Source organism: Leopardus geoffroyi, chromosome E1 (genome assembly GCF_018350155.1).
Source record: "Leopardus geoffroyi isolate Oge1 chromosome E1, O.geoffroyi_Oge1_pat1.0, whole genome shotgun sequence".
NCBI classification, from domain to species: domain Eukaryota; kingdom Metazoa; phylum Chordata; class Mammalia; order Carnivora; family Felidae; genus Leopardus; species Leopardus geoffroyi.
The window spans coordinates 23,674,455-23,688,650 of record NC_059330.1 but is presented as its reverse complement, the minus strand read 5'-3'; the positions used below and the strand labels follow the sequence as shown (position 1 = coordinate 23,688,650).

At 39.5% G+C, this 14,196-nt stretch overlaps 1 protein-coding gene across 5 annotated transcripts in view; it reads left to right on the top strand.

The window, feature by feature from the left end:
• The window catches only part of TADA2A (transcriptional adaptor 2A), a 53,087-nt gene extending 39,169 nt beyond the window's left edge, over positions 1–13,918 (top strand). For 3 of the 5 annotated variants that reach the window (XM_045490622.1, XM_045490619.1, XM_045490621.1), the window contains 6 exons: positions 3,268–3,378; positions 5,522–5,593; positions 8,658–8,790; positions 9,355–9,398; positions 11,463–11,536; positions 13,050–13,918. In XM_045490622.1, coding sequence (XP_045346578.1) covers positions 3,268–3,378; positions 5,522–5,593; positions 8,658–8,790; positions 9,355–9,398; positions 11,463–11,536; positions 13,050–13,235 — 620 coding nt within the window. In that variant the 3' untranslated portion in view covers positions 13,236–13,918. The remainder of the gene's footprint in view (positions 1–3,267; positions 3,379–5,521; positions 5,594–8,657; positions 8,791–9,354; positions 9,399–11,462; positions 11,537–13,049) is intronic. The other 2 variants (XM_045490620.1, XM_045490623.1) reach the window with 2 other exon arrangements.
• The last annotated feature ends 278 nt before the right edge of the window (positions 13,919–14,196 follow it).

Sequence of the window (14,196 nt, the reverse complement as noted above, 5' to 3'; positions counted from 1 at the left end):
AAATTTCTTCCAACATTATTGAACAGTTTTGAACAAATCATTTATGGCAGTAGTTCTTAATTCAACTTGCATATTAGCATCAATCGGGAGCCTTTTTTTTTTTTTTTTTAAGCAATCTTCACACTTAGCATGGGGCTTAATACGTGACCCCAAGATCAAGAGTCACATGACCTACTGACTGAGCCAGCCAGGCGCCCCAGCATATCATGTAAGAGGCTTTAAAAAATTCTCATGCCTGGGTATCAACTCAGACTATTAATTCAGAATCTCTGAGGATTAGTGCTAGAACATCTTTATTTTTAAAATATCTTTAAGGCAGTTCTGTTACATAGTGAGAGTTAAGAATCATTAATATCCGATCAACATTTATATGATAATTCCTTTTTTTTAAGTAGTATAGTAATTACAGCATGAATATTAAGGGTCATTTTCTGGAACTGGATAGGAACTATATGTTAAACACAACCGTGATCACCAGGTTGTTAAACATTTTTATGGAAAAAGTCAACCCGTATTGTGCATGGTAGTGGACACAGAAGACATTTAGCTCTGTATGATGGTGAGAGTGAAACTATAATGATTTTTAAGTGAATGTTCACTTTGATGTTACTGCTTTAAATATTGAAGTTACCTAGGCTGAGCAGAAAGAGTCTCTGTACTTTTTCTTCTTCCACACTGGAGTTTGTTCAGCAAATAAGAATTATCTCATAATTACAACATTTTTATAGAAATGTTTATAATACTCATATGTCACAGTATTCTTTTTTGTAAAAGTACCTGATGATTATTGTGCTTTGTATCCTAGTTGATAGAATTTTATAGGGCTTGATACTCTGTGCCATTATAGGGTGCAGGTCAGCCAGTCATGGGTTAAATGTTTTTGTGATCATAATGTGACATTTTTTTTCACTTTCTATTACACTTTTTCAAGTGATTGTGGTGTTTTGAGGATGTCACTCTTAATAGTTAAATAATAGGCTTATCTTTTATTATTAGATATTTAGTTTTTTAAATCATCATACATAATTCTCTGATGCATTTGTGAATAAAGCTTTATATATATTTAGAATTTTTTAATGTTTATTTATTTTGAGAGAGAGTGCACAAGGGAGGGTCAGGGAGAGAAAGAGAGAGACAGAGAGAGAATCCCAAACAGGCTCCCTGCTGTCAGCGCGGAGCCCAGTGCAGGGCTTGAGCTCACAAACCGTGAGATCATGATCTGAGCCAAAATCATGAGTCGGAAGTTTAGGGGCGCCTGGGTGGCTCCGTCGGTTGGGTGTCTGACTTTGGCCCAGGTCATGATCTCACTGTCCGTGAGTTCGAGCCCCGTGTTGGGCTCTGTGCTGACAGCTCGGAGCCCGGAGCCTGCTTCGGATTCTGTGTCTCCCTCTCTCTCTCTGCCCCTCCCCCGCTCATGCTCTGTCTCTCTCTCTCTGTCAAAAATAAATAAACATTAAAAAAAAATTTTTTTTTAAGAGTCGGAAGTTTAATCGACAGAGCCACTCACGTGTCCCATAGAATTTTTTAAGGTGGATTCCCAGAAGTGGAGTTAATAGGTCAAAGAATATGATCATTAAAAATGCTTGACGTGTGCTGCCAGATTGCTTTCCAAAAAATGGTTGTATCAATTTATATTCCTTGCCTGTTTAACCTCATTGAGAACTGTGGGTTTGCAAAAATAACTCACAATCAGATTTCCATTGCCCTTTTTATAGACAATAATTGGTCATATTCTTGTAGCTACAGTAGTGGGTTCCTGTGTCTGAATGCCTGGGTTTTCAATAGCAGGTCAATAGGATTTTGACCTTTACTCATAGTAGAACTTGACTCATGTAAATTCTGTTCTCAGCTGGTAAACACAGGTCAGTTTAGCTTGATTATTCTTTTAACTGTACGTGTAGAGCTGAGAGGAGGCTCTGTTTTTTCTGAGAAAAAAGCAGCATGTGCAATGTGATTTCAGTTTTCAACTACCATTATAGTGAGTGTATGTGACCTTCATATCGTAGGCAGAGGGTTTTTCCATCAAATTTAAAATTTTTACTCCAAATTTGTCTGTACTATCCCTGCAGGGGTTTTTTTTGCTTTTGGTTTTGGGAGTTTTTTGGTAGTGAAAATAATCTGTGGCTGCCCATCAAATCAGCACCTGGAATTTGTGGATAAGAGTGTCTCCTACAAGGGAAGAGATGGAGCTGAAAAGAGACTCAATTTCAATAACGATCTTAACTGAAAGCCTGTATCTATAGTAGAAAAGTACGCAGAATTAGTTTAGTTACTGATCAGCTCATCTAATCAGTAGTTACTAATTCATCTAATCACCTGGTTTTGGTGTAGTTCTTCTGATGGAAATGACCAAGTAGCAGTTCCTGGCACTTCCAACCTACCACTTAATTGTTCGTAGGTTTTTTTTTTGGTTTTTTTTTTTTCTTTTTTTTTTTAACTTTTTTTTTTTTATTTATTTTTGAGACAGGGAGAGACAGAGCATGAACAGGGGAGGGTCAGAGAGAGGGAGACACAGAATCTGAAACAGGCTCCAGGCTCTGAGCTGTCAGCACAGAGCCTGACGCGGGGCTCGAACTCACGGACCGCGAGATCATGACCTGAGCCGAAGTCGGCCGCTTAACCGACTGAGCCACCCAGGCGCCCCAATTGTTCGTAGGTTTTACTCCCCATCCTCTTCGCTGATACTTCTTTTTCTTAGAAATTTGGTCATTAATGATCCTCAGAGTTAACTACCTGAGGATCAGGAACCTGTATACACAGGATGCTATGACCATTTACTTGGATGATAATTATCAAAATATAACTTCATTAGAAAGAGAGCACACATTTTTTCTAGGCTAACCTACCTCTTCTACATGCACTTCCCTTGTTTTCCTGTGGTAGTTCATACCAAAATTCTGCCCAACATTGTTCCTAAGAATGCATGATCTGCCTTTAATGGTCTTTCCCATTACTGCTAGCAGTCCCTGTCCCTGTACAGATTAACAGACTGAGGTGCGGAGGTCACCTGGGTGCTCAGTAATGCAGATAACCTTCAATTCTCCAGTGATAACAGCATCCCTGTGTGATAGTCACTGTGATGCTGTTATCATTATGATTAATGTTTTGCATTCTTGGCTTTCCTGTTTGCTTCCTGTCATGGGTAAATTAGTCATGTGAGGTTAGGCATAGTATCCTTCCATTTGACTTCTAGTAAAAGAAACACAGACTGTAACTTAGAGATTTTTATATTCTCTATGGCATGGTTGTGTTTTATTTTCTCTGTAGTAATGGAACGGCGGTATCCCAAGGAAGTCCAAGACCTTTATGAAACAATGAGGCGATTTGCAAGGATAGTGGGGCCAGTGGAACATGACAAGTTCATTGAAAGCCATGCATGTAGGTGCTTTTTGAACTTTGTGCAAGTATTTGTGTGTTTGTGTATGTGTGTGTTTATATAAATAGAGATAATGGTATGTTTTAGGTGAAGTTCTATGAATAAATAATAAATGAATATTTTTATCTTTTCTTCCCCTTTATTACCTTGAAATGACTTGGGGGTGGGACAAAAGAGGATAAAAGCCTGGAAGCTTTCTTTTTTCCCCAGATAAAAAGTAGTTTTATAGTTTCTCCCCTGACTTTTTATTATGGGAGTTTTCAAATATATATAAAAGTAGGTCTGACAGTGTAATGAACCCCCATGTATCCATCACTCAGCTTCAGCAATTAACACAACCAGTTTCATTGCTGTCACCCCCTCTTCTCCCGTGCTCAACTGGATTATTTTGAAGCAAATCCAAGACATCGTATCATTTTATTCATAAATATGTTAGCATTAAAAGTAGTTTTTAAAATGGGGACAAGATTTGGATGACTCATGGAGATAGTACTTCCATCATTCTCTCTTTCTTTTTTTTTTTAATGTATTTATTTTTAATGTTTATTTGGTCTTGAGAGAGAGAGAGAGACAGAGAGACAGAGCATGAGCGGGGGAGGGTTAGAGAGAGAGGGAGACACACAACCCGAAGTAGGCTCCAGGCTCTGAGCTGTCAGCACAGAGCCCAGTTCGGGGCTCGAACCCGTAAGCTATAAGATCATGACCTGAGCTGAAGTCTGATGCTTAACCGACTGAGCCACCCAGGTACTCCTACCCTCCCCCTCTCTTTCTCTTTTTTAATTAAAAACAATGTTTTTTTATTTCCTTAAGTAATCTCTGTGCCCAACATGGGGCTCGAACTCACAACCCTGAGCTCAAGAGTCTCATGCTCTACCGACTGAGCCAACCCAGTACTTCCATCATTCTCTTGCCTATCTTTCTGAGAGACCTTTGCCCAGTTACTATTTGATTTTTCACTATAAAAAAATTGAAGTTGTTAAGGCAGTAAGGCCTACACTTTAAAATAATCTGGACTGGGCAGCTTAGTCTGTATGTTTCATTGTGAGATTTATGTATTTGACCCTCAAATTTAGGGAAAATGCTTTACCAAGACTCTTATCCTGTTCTCATCATGCAATTATTTGTTGCATGGCATTATAGGCATTTATCTGAGCCTGGTTGGTTGTCCTCATCAAACACCCTGTTTGGTTGGCATTCTTTGTGTGGTTTGCACTAGGTGACTGATCCTTTACTTCCTGTCCCAGTTTGTGCCATCCCTGGTTCATGTGTCACTCCAAAGAACTATACCCCATGAATTGTCTGGGCTCTTCCTTCATCCTCTGTTTCAAAGCACCCAAATTTGAATGTTCTATCACATAATAACGCAAGCAATACAACCTGATCTGTCCACTCAGAGGAAGCAGAAATCTTTGGTTTATGGAAAACAATGCTCTTTTGTTCCTATAGGAGAAAAGCTGTAAAGAAGCTATCTGGGACTTGAGCACAGAGCTTTTGTCCTTTGCTTATAAAAGGGCCACATCAAGTAATAGCAGAGATAGCTTTTATAAAAGAATTTGGTTATTTGGATAGATAAATAGAGGATAAACGGAGCAAGGAAACTTAGTTGTTTAAAAAAATTAATTCATTACTTCTGTAGCTAATGAATTCAGCCAGTTCATTGTACCACATTCTGGGAGACGTTTCCAGCTGCTTTCTCCAGCTGGAGATGGTAGCCAAAAGATAGCTAGAGTAGGTTTTTCTGAGCTCTTGGGTAACATTTCTTTTTTTTTTTTTTTTAAGTTTATTTATTTATTTTGAGGGAGAGAGAGTGTGAGTAGGGGAGGGGAGAGAGAGAGGGAGAGGGAATCCCAAGCAGGCTCCACACTGTCAGCATAGAGCCTGATGTGGAGCTCAGACTCATGAACCATGAGATCATGACCTGAGCTGAAATCAAGAGTTGGATGCTTAACCAACTGAGCCACCCAGGCACCCCTCTTGGGTAAAATTTCTAATGAAATGTCATCATTATATAGGATTTCCCAAATGTAATTGCCCAGTCTTTTATATAAGACAGAATTACTGAAAATACTCAAAAGCAGAAGTATTCCTCTTAATGTTGATTTTGGCTTTCCAATTTTTCTCCTTCATTCTTTTTGGGATAAACAGTGGAATTTGAACTCCGAAGGGAGATCAAGAGGCTCCAGGAATACAGAACAGCAGGCATTACCAATTTTTGTAGTAAGTATGCTTAAGTTACACATTATATCAGTGGGCAAGTGTCTTCTTAGAATTTTTTTTTTTTTTTTTTTTTGGGAAAAAGAGAGGGAAAGAAAGAGAATGTGAGTGGGGGAGGGGCAGAGAGAGAGGGAGAGTAAGAGAGAATGCCAAGCAGGCTCCATGTCCACTGCAGAGACCAATGCAGGGCTCTGTCTTACAACCATGAGATCATGACCTGAGCTGAAGTCAAGAGTCAGATGCTCAGCCAGCTAACCCACCCAGGTTTCCCTGCAAGTGTCTTCTAAACACATAAAGGAAGTCTCTGAGGCTTTGTGGATTTTTTTTTTTTTTTTTTTTTTGGCTTTGTGAATTTTTTTAAAACAAGTTTTCCTTTTTTGAAATGAGTTTTTGATCTTTCCAGTAAAGTTTCATGTGTATAATCCTTATAAATACCCTTATATGGTTATCTCAGGTAAAATAAAAGTGACAACACAAAAGAGAGGTGCTGTTTTAGATGTGGGAATCTGCTATGGCCTCTAAGAAAAGGATTTTATATTCTGAATTTTAGCCTCAACCTTTTAAAATTTTGTGAATGCATGGTATGATCATTTGTATTAACCAACCTTCAAATGGTTCTACATGCTTGCATCCCAGTTCTTTGAGGTAGTAATAATACTTATATTAATAGCAGCCAACATCTTTCACCATGCACCAGGCCCTACACTATGATTCTTATAACAGACTTATGAGATCGGCACTGTTATTTCCATGTAATGAAGAAACAGATTTAAAGTGGTTAAAGATGGGAATGCAAGCTGGTGCAGCCACTCTGGAAAACAGTATGGAAGTTCCTCAAAAAACTAAAAATAGAACTACCCTACAACCCAGCAATTTGCACTACTAGGCATTTATCCACAGGATACAGGTGTACTGTTTTGAAGGGACACATGCACCCCCATGTTTATAGCAGCACTATCAACAACAGCCAAAGTATGGAAAGAGCCCAAATGTCCATCAATGGATGAATGGATAAAGAAGATGTGTGTGTGTGTGTGTGTGTGTGTGTGTGTGTGTGTATACACACACACACACACACACACACACATACATACATACAATGGAGTATTACTCGGCAATCAAAAAGAATGAAATCTTGCCATTTGCAACTACATGGATGGAACTGGAGGGTATTATGCTAAGTGAAATTAGAGAAAGACAAAAATCATAAGACTTCACTCATATGAGGACTTTAAGAAACAAAACAGATGAACATAAGGGAAGGGGAAAAAATAATATAAAAACGGGAGGGGGACAAAACAGAAGAGACTCATAAATATGGAGAACAAACAGGGTTACTGGAGGGGTTGTGGGAGGGGGGATGGTCTAAATGGGTAAGGGGCACGAAGGAATCTACTCCTGAAATCATTGTTGCACTGTATGCTAACTAATTTGGGTGTAAATTTAAAAAAATAAAAAATAATAAAATAATAAAGTGGTTAAAGAGGTAGTTGTAGTAGACCCAGGTCATAAGGGAAGGCAGTGGATTACAGTAGTTAAGAGCTTGAGGTCTAGACTTGGGCCAGTTGGGTTTGGATTCTGGCTCTCTTGTTTACCAGATTTGTAACTCTGTTTAGATTTCAGTTTTCCAAGTCTCTTAGAGCTAATAAGGTTAAATTAAAATAATGCATAAACACATAGCACAGTACCTGGCTCAAATGCTCAATAAATGGCAGTTTCTGTTGTTTTATCGGAAAGATCTTTAACATTCCCTCCTTCCTGTTGGTTGAAAGCTACTGCCCACTTCCCATAAGAAGTAGCCTTATTGGGTGTAAATTCAGCCTCGTGTAATGGTTCTTTATTTTTAACAACAGAAACCATTTCAAAATGGAACTTTATGTAGAGCCTAGTCTATAAATAAGATGAAAGTGAAACTATTTTGAATTCCGGTGGTACAGGTCATGTATGGAACCCAGGACCACCAGTACGTGGTGGTGCCTTTGCTCTTTACAGTAACCCCTGAAATATTTTCATGATATCCTGGGCTTTATGGAATATGGTTTGGAACTTTGGAATCTGTACAGCTTTGTTAACGTGTAGAAAACACCACAAAGCTTTTGTTTCACAAGATGTACATAAGAGACACTGATACCAGGTTTTGATTACCCAATATTGATTGCCTCTGGGAAAGAAGGGAAAGAAATAGTGCTAATCAATGAGGACTTATTTTTATTTGTAATTTTAATTGGTTTTTAAAACAGAGTATGCTCATAGCCCTTGTGTAACTTCAGAAAACATATAGATAGAAAAAATACAACAGGATGCAAATATGATAGTATTTTAAGTTACTCTTTGGAAGTGGGATATATGAGTGACTCTTACTTTCTTTGTACTTCTCTGTTTTGCAGGTTTTTGCCCCCATATTTCTCTTTCTTTTTTTCTTTAAGATTTTATTTTTAAGTAATCTCTACACCTGACATGGGGCTGGAACTTACAGCCCCAAGGTCAAGAGTTGCGTGTTCCACCGAGTGAGCCAGCCAGGTGCCCCTGCCCCCAAACTTCTTTCTATTTCTTTCCTTTCCTTTTCTTTTTCTTCTCTTTTCTTTTCTCTTTTCTTTTCTTTTCTTCTCTTTTTTCTTTCCTTTCCTTTTCTTTTCTTTTCCTTTTTTTAATGTTTATTTATTGATTTTGAGAGAGACAGAGTGTGAGTGGAGAAGGGACATAGAGACGCAGAATCCAAAGCAGGCTCAAGACTCTGAGCTGTCAGCACAGAGCCCAATGTGGGACACAAACCTATAAACCAAAAGATCATGACCTGAGCTGAAGTCAGACACTTAACCAATTGAGCCACCCAGGCACCCCCCTGTCCACAGATTTCTTAAAGCTAGAAAAAGAATAAAAATATTAATCATTTCTTGTCAAAAAAGGGATTTCAAACTAAGGGAAATCACGTTGCCCTTAGAACAGTAATCGTGGAAACAGTTTTGCAAAGGAAACCAAAAAAAGGCAAACTGCTTGCTGGTCAGTTTGGAAACCCTTCAGTTAGTTCTGCATTGTCATTGCAATTATGTGTCATCTACACCTTCAGGTGCCAGAACCTATGATCACCTCAAGAAGACACGAGAGGAGGAGCGCCTTAAACGCACCATGCTCTCCGAAGTTCTCCAGTACATCCAGGACAGTAGTGCTTGCCAGCAGTGGCTCCGCCGGCAAGCTGACATGTGAGTAATTAGTCCAGGAAGAAGGAGCATCTTCTTGGATGCTTTGGCTTTTACTTGTAGTTTCAGACATTTCCGTGGGTACCCCACCCACATGGCAGAAGAGTAATAATTGGGTAGCTAGAAAAACTCAGAAAATTTTAGCAGTCTGTCTCAGAACTGTGGTACTGACTGTTTTGAGGAACATAGCTGCCCTCCCCCCCTACTTTGCTACTTTGATCTTATTTTTAAAAATTAGAAAATTCCTCCACCCATGCCTCCTCTCTCCCCCATATCTACTGGAATGATTTCCATTGGTGAATCATGTCCTTGTCCTTTCCCTGTGATTGGTCTCCATTATGTTCCAGACTAAGAGGTCTTCTTAACAAATCCAAGTAATTTCTTACACCCCACGGAACAGATTTCCCTTCCTGTTTAGTATAGTAGGATATCCTGTAAAACAGTGAAGTCTGTCTCATTACATCCCTTTAAAGTAACCAACCTAATAAATGGCACCCAGTCCACATGGGCTTTTGGAAATTGCCGTCTTTGGTGTGACATTAGTTAAATTCCTCTTCTTTGTTCTAGTGATTCTGGCCTGAGCCCTTCTATTCCGATGGCTTCGAATTCAGGTAATTATTTTTCCAGGCTGGAGCAAGACTTGATGGTGAAGTTTTCATTCTAGGGATTCACCCAGTAGTCCCTTCCCCCTTTCCGTGAGCAGTGTGCTTAGGCAGAGGAGTGGTAAGTGTTATCCCAGTTTGTAAACATTAGCAAGTTTCAGTCTCTTCAGGGTTTGAGTACAGAGACAAGGGAAGAAAGAGCTCCAGAGAGGTGTTTTCTTTATTTTACCAATGCTCATGAGCAGTTCATTTGCTGCAGTTGTACCTACCACAGCTTTTAAGATTTGTCCCACAGTGGGTAAATTAAAGGCTTTGTATCCTGAGCAGAAATTCAAGGATTTCTTAATAATTTGGAGACTTGAGGTATTTGTTTGTTATCTTTACCTCTTTGGGTGTGTCCTCTATTTTGGGGTTAGTTGACAGAGCAAGATTAAGCCATATGATAATCTGGTAATCCTTTGTTCTTGGTAATCAGTGAATGGTAATTTGGAGTGGAATAAGTTCTAGAGTTCTGATCCAAAATTATGGTGTTTGTTTGCCAGTTCTCTTGGTGGTTATTCTCACCCCTGCTCCATATGCTGTATTTGCCACTTTCCCTTATTAAAGCACACAGACCATGCTACTGTGGAGCCTGAGCTGGTCAGAAAGATGATGCACCTGCACTTTTACCATGCTTGAAACAGTAGACCTTTGATCCCATTTAAAGTCTCTCAGGTTCAGGGTCTAGACCAGGCTCAGAGAAGGCTACTTTAGGAATACTTTTTTAAAAATTTATTCCTTTGTTTCAGGTGATTATTTCTTAATACTTAGAAAAGAGAGCCTTTTAGAGAGTAGTCAGGACAGCTGAATCCAACTTTTTTTTACAAATTTCATACTTTTAATCCTGCCCCCTGAATCTACATACAGAAATACAAACAGCAATAATGTGACACGATGATAATTAATAATTTGGCATTTGTGTTTTCTGAACCGTTTATTCTGTACTGATTTATTCTTTGTTGCTTCTAAGGCTGGTGTTAGCCTTTCTCACCCCCTATGTTTAGGTTGAGGAGACTCCTTGCTCCTCTTCATGTTCTCAGTTGGTCCTAAGGCAGTGCAAAGTAGAAAGTCTGGATCATTAATTACAACCTAGCCTCTGGTAACTTTGTTGAGGTACTAAATGATTTTAGTCTCCCTTTTTTAGTGTTTAGGGTAAGTCTAGACCTGTTGGTTATGGAGAACCCCTTATCCCATTGTTGATCCTATAGAGAAGCCTGTTTTCTAGCAGAGCAGCCTATAACAGTCCCTCCTCTCTCTCCCCACCTCTTAAAAGTCAACACCAATAAAACTTTTCTTTTGCCTAACCCAGCCCATCTATCTCCCCACTAATCCCAAATATACATTCAAAACAAAACCAAAAACTTTTGTCCATCAAACTTCCCATCCTGAGCAGTGACCTCATACTTGGGTTTCTTTCCCCGTGTGTGAGTTCACCTCAGCTTCTAGTTTGCCATATAATGGCTCATTGTTCCTTTGTGTGTATCTTTCAGGTAAACAGGACTACTTTGGAAGGAACAGATATTCCCTCACATAATAAATAAGAAGGGCCTTTTGCTGGCCTAACAGTCTGCCTTTGATCTGAAGGCAAATGGTACTTGGTTAATTACCATGTTTGCCTTGTACTCCTGGCAGAGTAGTGAGGATTAGGAAATGTCTCTCCTGCAGAGTTGTTATTTCCATTCATCAGCTGTCAAGTGAGGCAGCATATGACCTTTTTTAACTGGATAACATCTGGGCTTTAGATTTTAGAATCTCCTACTGGGTTAGGAAGAATAGTCATATTTGATGTTTAGGTATATGTAATTGTGTATTTTAGCAGAGCAAAGGGCATGTGAATTACCATTTATATTTTCAGGTGAACGTTGGGGTGCCTGCGTTGCACACCAGACTGAGGCTGGAGGTGATGGGGAGAGATTTCTTACAGCTGGACATAGTGATCTTGTACCTAAGTGGCCTGGCTGTAGTGGACTTTGCTACTTTACATTTGAGGAATTGGCACTCCTATAAAATATATACCTTTTTCTGTGTCTATAGGTAGACGAAGTGCACCACCCTTGAACCTCACTGGCCTCCCTGGCACAGAGAAGCTGAATGAAAAAGAAAAGGAGGTAACAAAAAGAAGGGAGCTAAAGGAAAGAGAGTAGAGTTGATTATTCATTGAATTGTCATTAAAACACATTATAGGATCCAACCCGTTTGGCTCTGCTCATGTGACATACATGTATAGCTGTAGTCTGTCCTGCAATTTAAAGAGCTGAAGAGCTAACCTCAGCAAGTTTCAGAGAATTCCTTTCCTTAGCACCCTGCTACTATTCGAAGACCATATGATATATAAATCTAATCAAGGCAACCATCATTTATTGAGCATTACCATGTACCAAATACTTTACTAAGTGCTTCATGTGAATGAAATTAATTTTTTATAAATCTAAAATAACTCCTATATGAAAATGTTTATTTCCTATTAGAATGGTCACTTAGATAAGTCCTACACTTATTCAAATAATATAACCTTACTTAAAAGATGTTTGGAATTGTCTCCATAGCATGTATATAAGCCGTAAAGAAAGGGCTGCATCATCATATATAATCACATACAAATTTTGATTAAAAATGCCATGTCCTACTTTTGTTTTCCACTATAATCATCAGACTCATCTTCATACTACTTTTGGTTGTTTTCAAAATTTAAATCCAGCCTCAAAAGAGTCCTCCTCTAGTATTTTCAAAAAAAAATGTGCACAGTGCTGAAGTCTATTCCAAAAGAGGGGTTCCTCTTTTGCTCCTCATGTGCTCCTCTTCCAGTTCCCAAGATCAGTCTCCCCATCTGCCACTCCAGACAAGTGAGGAAGAGTCATGGAGTAGGTAGGGGCTGTTAGTCTTTTATCCCCCAGGAACAGTAAAGATTAGTTTGGGAGTAGACAGAAGTGTATGTTATATTTAAGTATTGCTGAAGAAGGTCACAGGCCATTCTAAGTCAAGTATTGAATGGCCTGGGGTTTCAAGCAGTTTTTATCCTTACCCACAAACGGTGACCTCACACTGCTCATTGTCCTGAGATGCTGTGGCAGGTGAACTGGAATGGAGCCAGCTTTCTAGATTTTCAGCAGCTGAAAAAGCCTCTTCCCAAGGTCTCTGTATTTCCTCCTCCTCCAAAGTAGGAAATGTAATCACAAAAGCAGGGACAACTACTTTATGCTGATACTAAAAATAATGTGATTCACACTTGGGAATCCAAGTATCTGCACCCCCGCCCCTACTGTGCCTTGTGGCTCTTCCTTGACTGGCTGTGTTGGAATGTGCTGGGCCAAGAGTTGTGTGGACCCAGGCTGCTCCTCTGGACACAAACTTGGGACTACTTGACAAACCCAGGTGAGCCAGCTGACAGGTACTAAAGGCTCTCCCAGCATCATACTCTGGTTTTCTCATCCTGAGTGTCTGTCATTAGGGAGTATTCTCTCCAAGGAAGAGACTAAGTGGAATGTGGTCCAGCCACCCAGCAGCTCCTATAAATAGTTGGAGGTTGATGTCACTTTTTAAATTTTATTTTGGCTATACCTACTGGATTAAATTACGAGAATGACAGATGTTAATGTTTATTAAATTTGCCGTGTCTTGCAGCTCTGTCAGATGGTGAGGTTGGTCCCAGGAGCCTATTTAGAATACAAATCTGCTCTATTGAACGAATGTAACAAGCAAGGAGGCTTGAGACTGGCACAGGCAAGAGCACTCATCAAGATAGATGTGAACAAAACGCGGAAAATCTATGATTTCCTCATCCGAGAAGGATACATCACTAAAGCCTGAGGCTCTGAGGGCTTGCGATCAGAAATCACAAGTTTGGAATGTGTGGGCCAAAGGACAGTACGGGCATTCTGGAGAGTTTCATTTCTGAGCTGAATTCTCATTGTAAAAAGAGGGGAAGGACAAAGGAAACCTTAAGTTGTATTAATACCTACTTTTTTCTCTGCCCTGCTTTAAAACACTCCTGTTGTTGGTATTGTGCTGCAGAGTTATGTGCTAGATAAGCTATTATTAAATGTGAGTGGGCATTTATTCCTAACACCTCTTGTAGCTAAAACAAGAACCATAGTACCTCACATCAGAGTGTTGGTAGAAATAGAAATGAACCAGTCTTTAGTCCCAGGAGTCCAGCTCAGATCTTTGTACTTGGGAGGTTGGTTTTCTGATTATCTGTTTCACCTTCAAACATTACAGAAAGATTTAAAATAAAGAGAAAGGTTATGGAGCATGAGAAAGCTTTCACTTCTGAAGATTTCTTAAGCTGACAACTTCTGTTTATGAGCAAAGGGAAGGAAAATTTCCCCGTGATGGTCTTGTCCCAAACTACATCTTTCCCTTTAATGTCTGGCTTTGTACATTGCTGTCTGACTGTCTAATCTGCAGTAGACTTTTGAGGAGGTGGCACCGGATGTTAAAATGTCTCTGTTATTTTTAGAATTAATGGATTAAAATGTTTTGCTACTTAATTTGTGGGTGTGTCAAATATTCTGGTAACTTAAAGCACACTTAGGGTGTTGAATGCCTGCCTCATCACGCTGCACTGTCTCTGCTAACATGTGTGTCCCGGAGTCACCCTGGTCTTACCATGGGTTTCCCAGGATACCAGGCCCTTGAGGATGGAGATGACACAACTAACCTCAGCTTTGCTTGGATTGAGACCTGAGCCCTGATTTCTCAATGGTGACAGGCTAGCCTGCAATAAAAGCTACTTTTAAAACAAAAGTAAAGCAGTTTCATATATGAG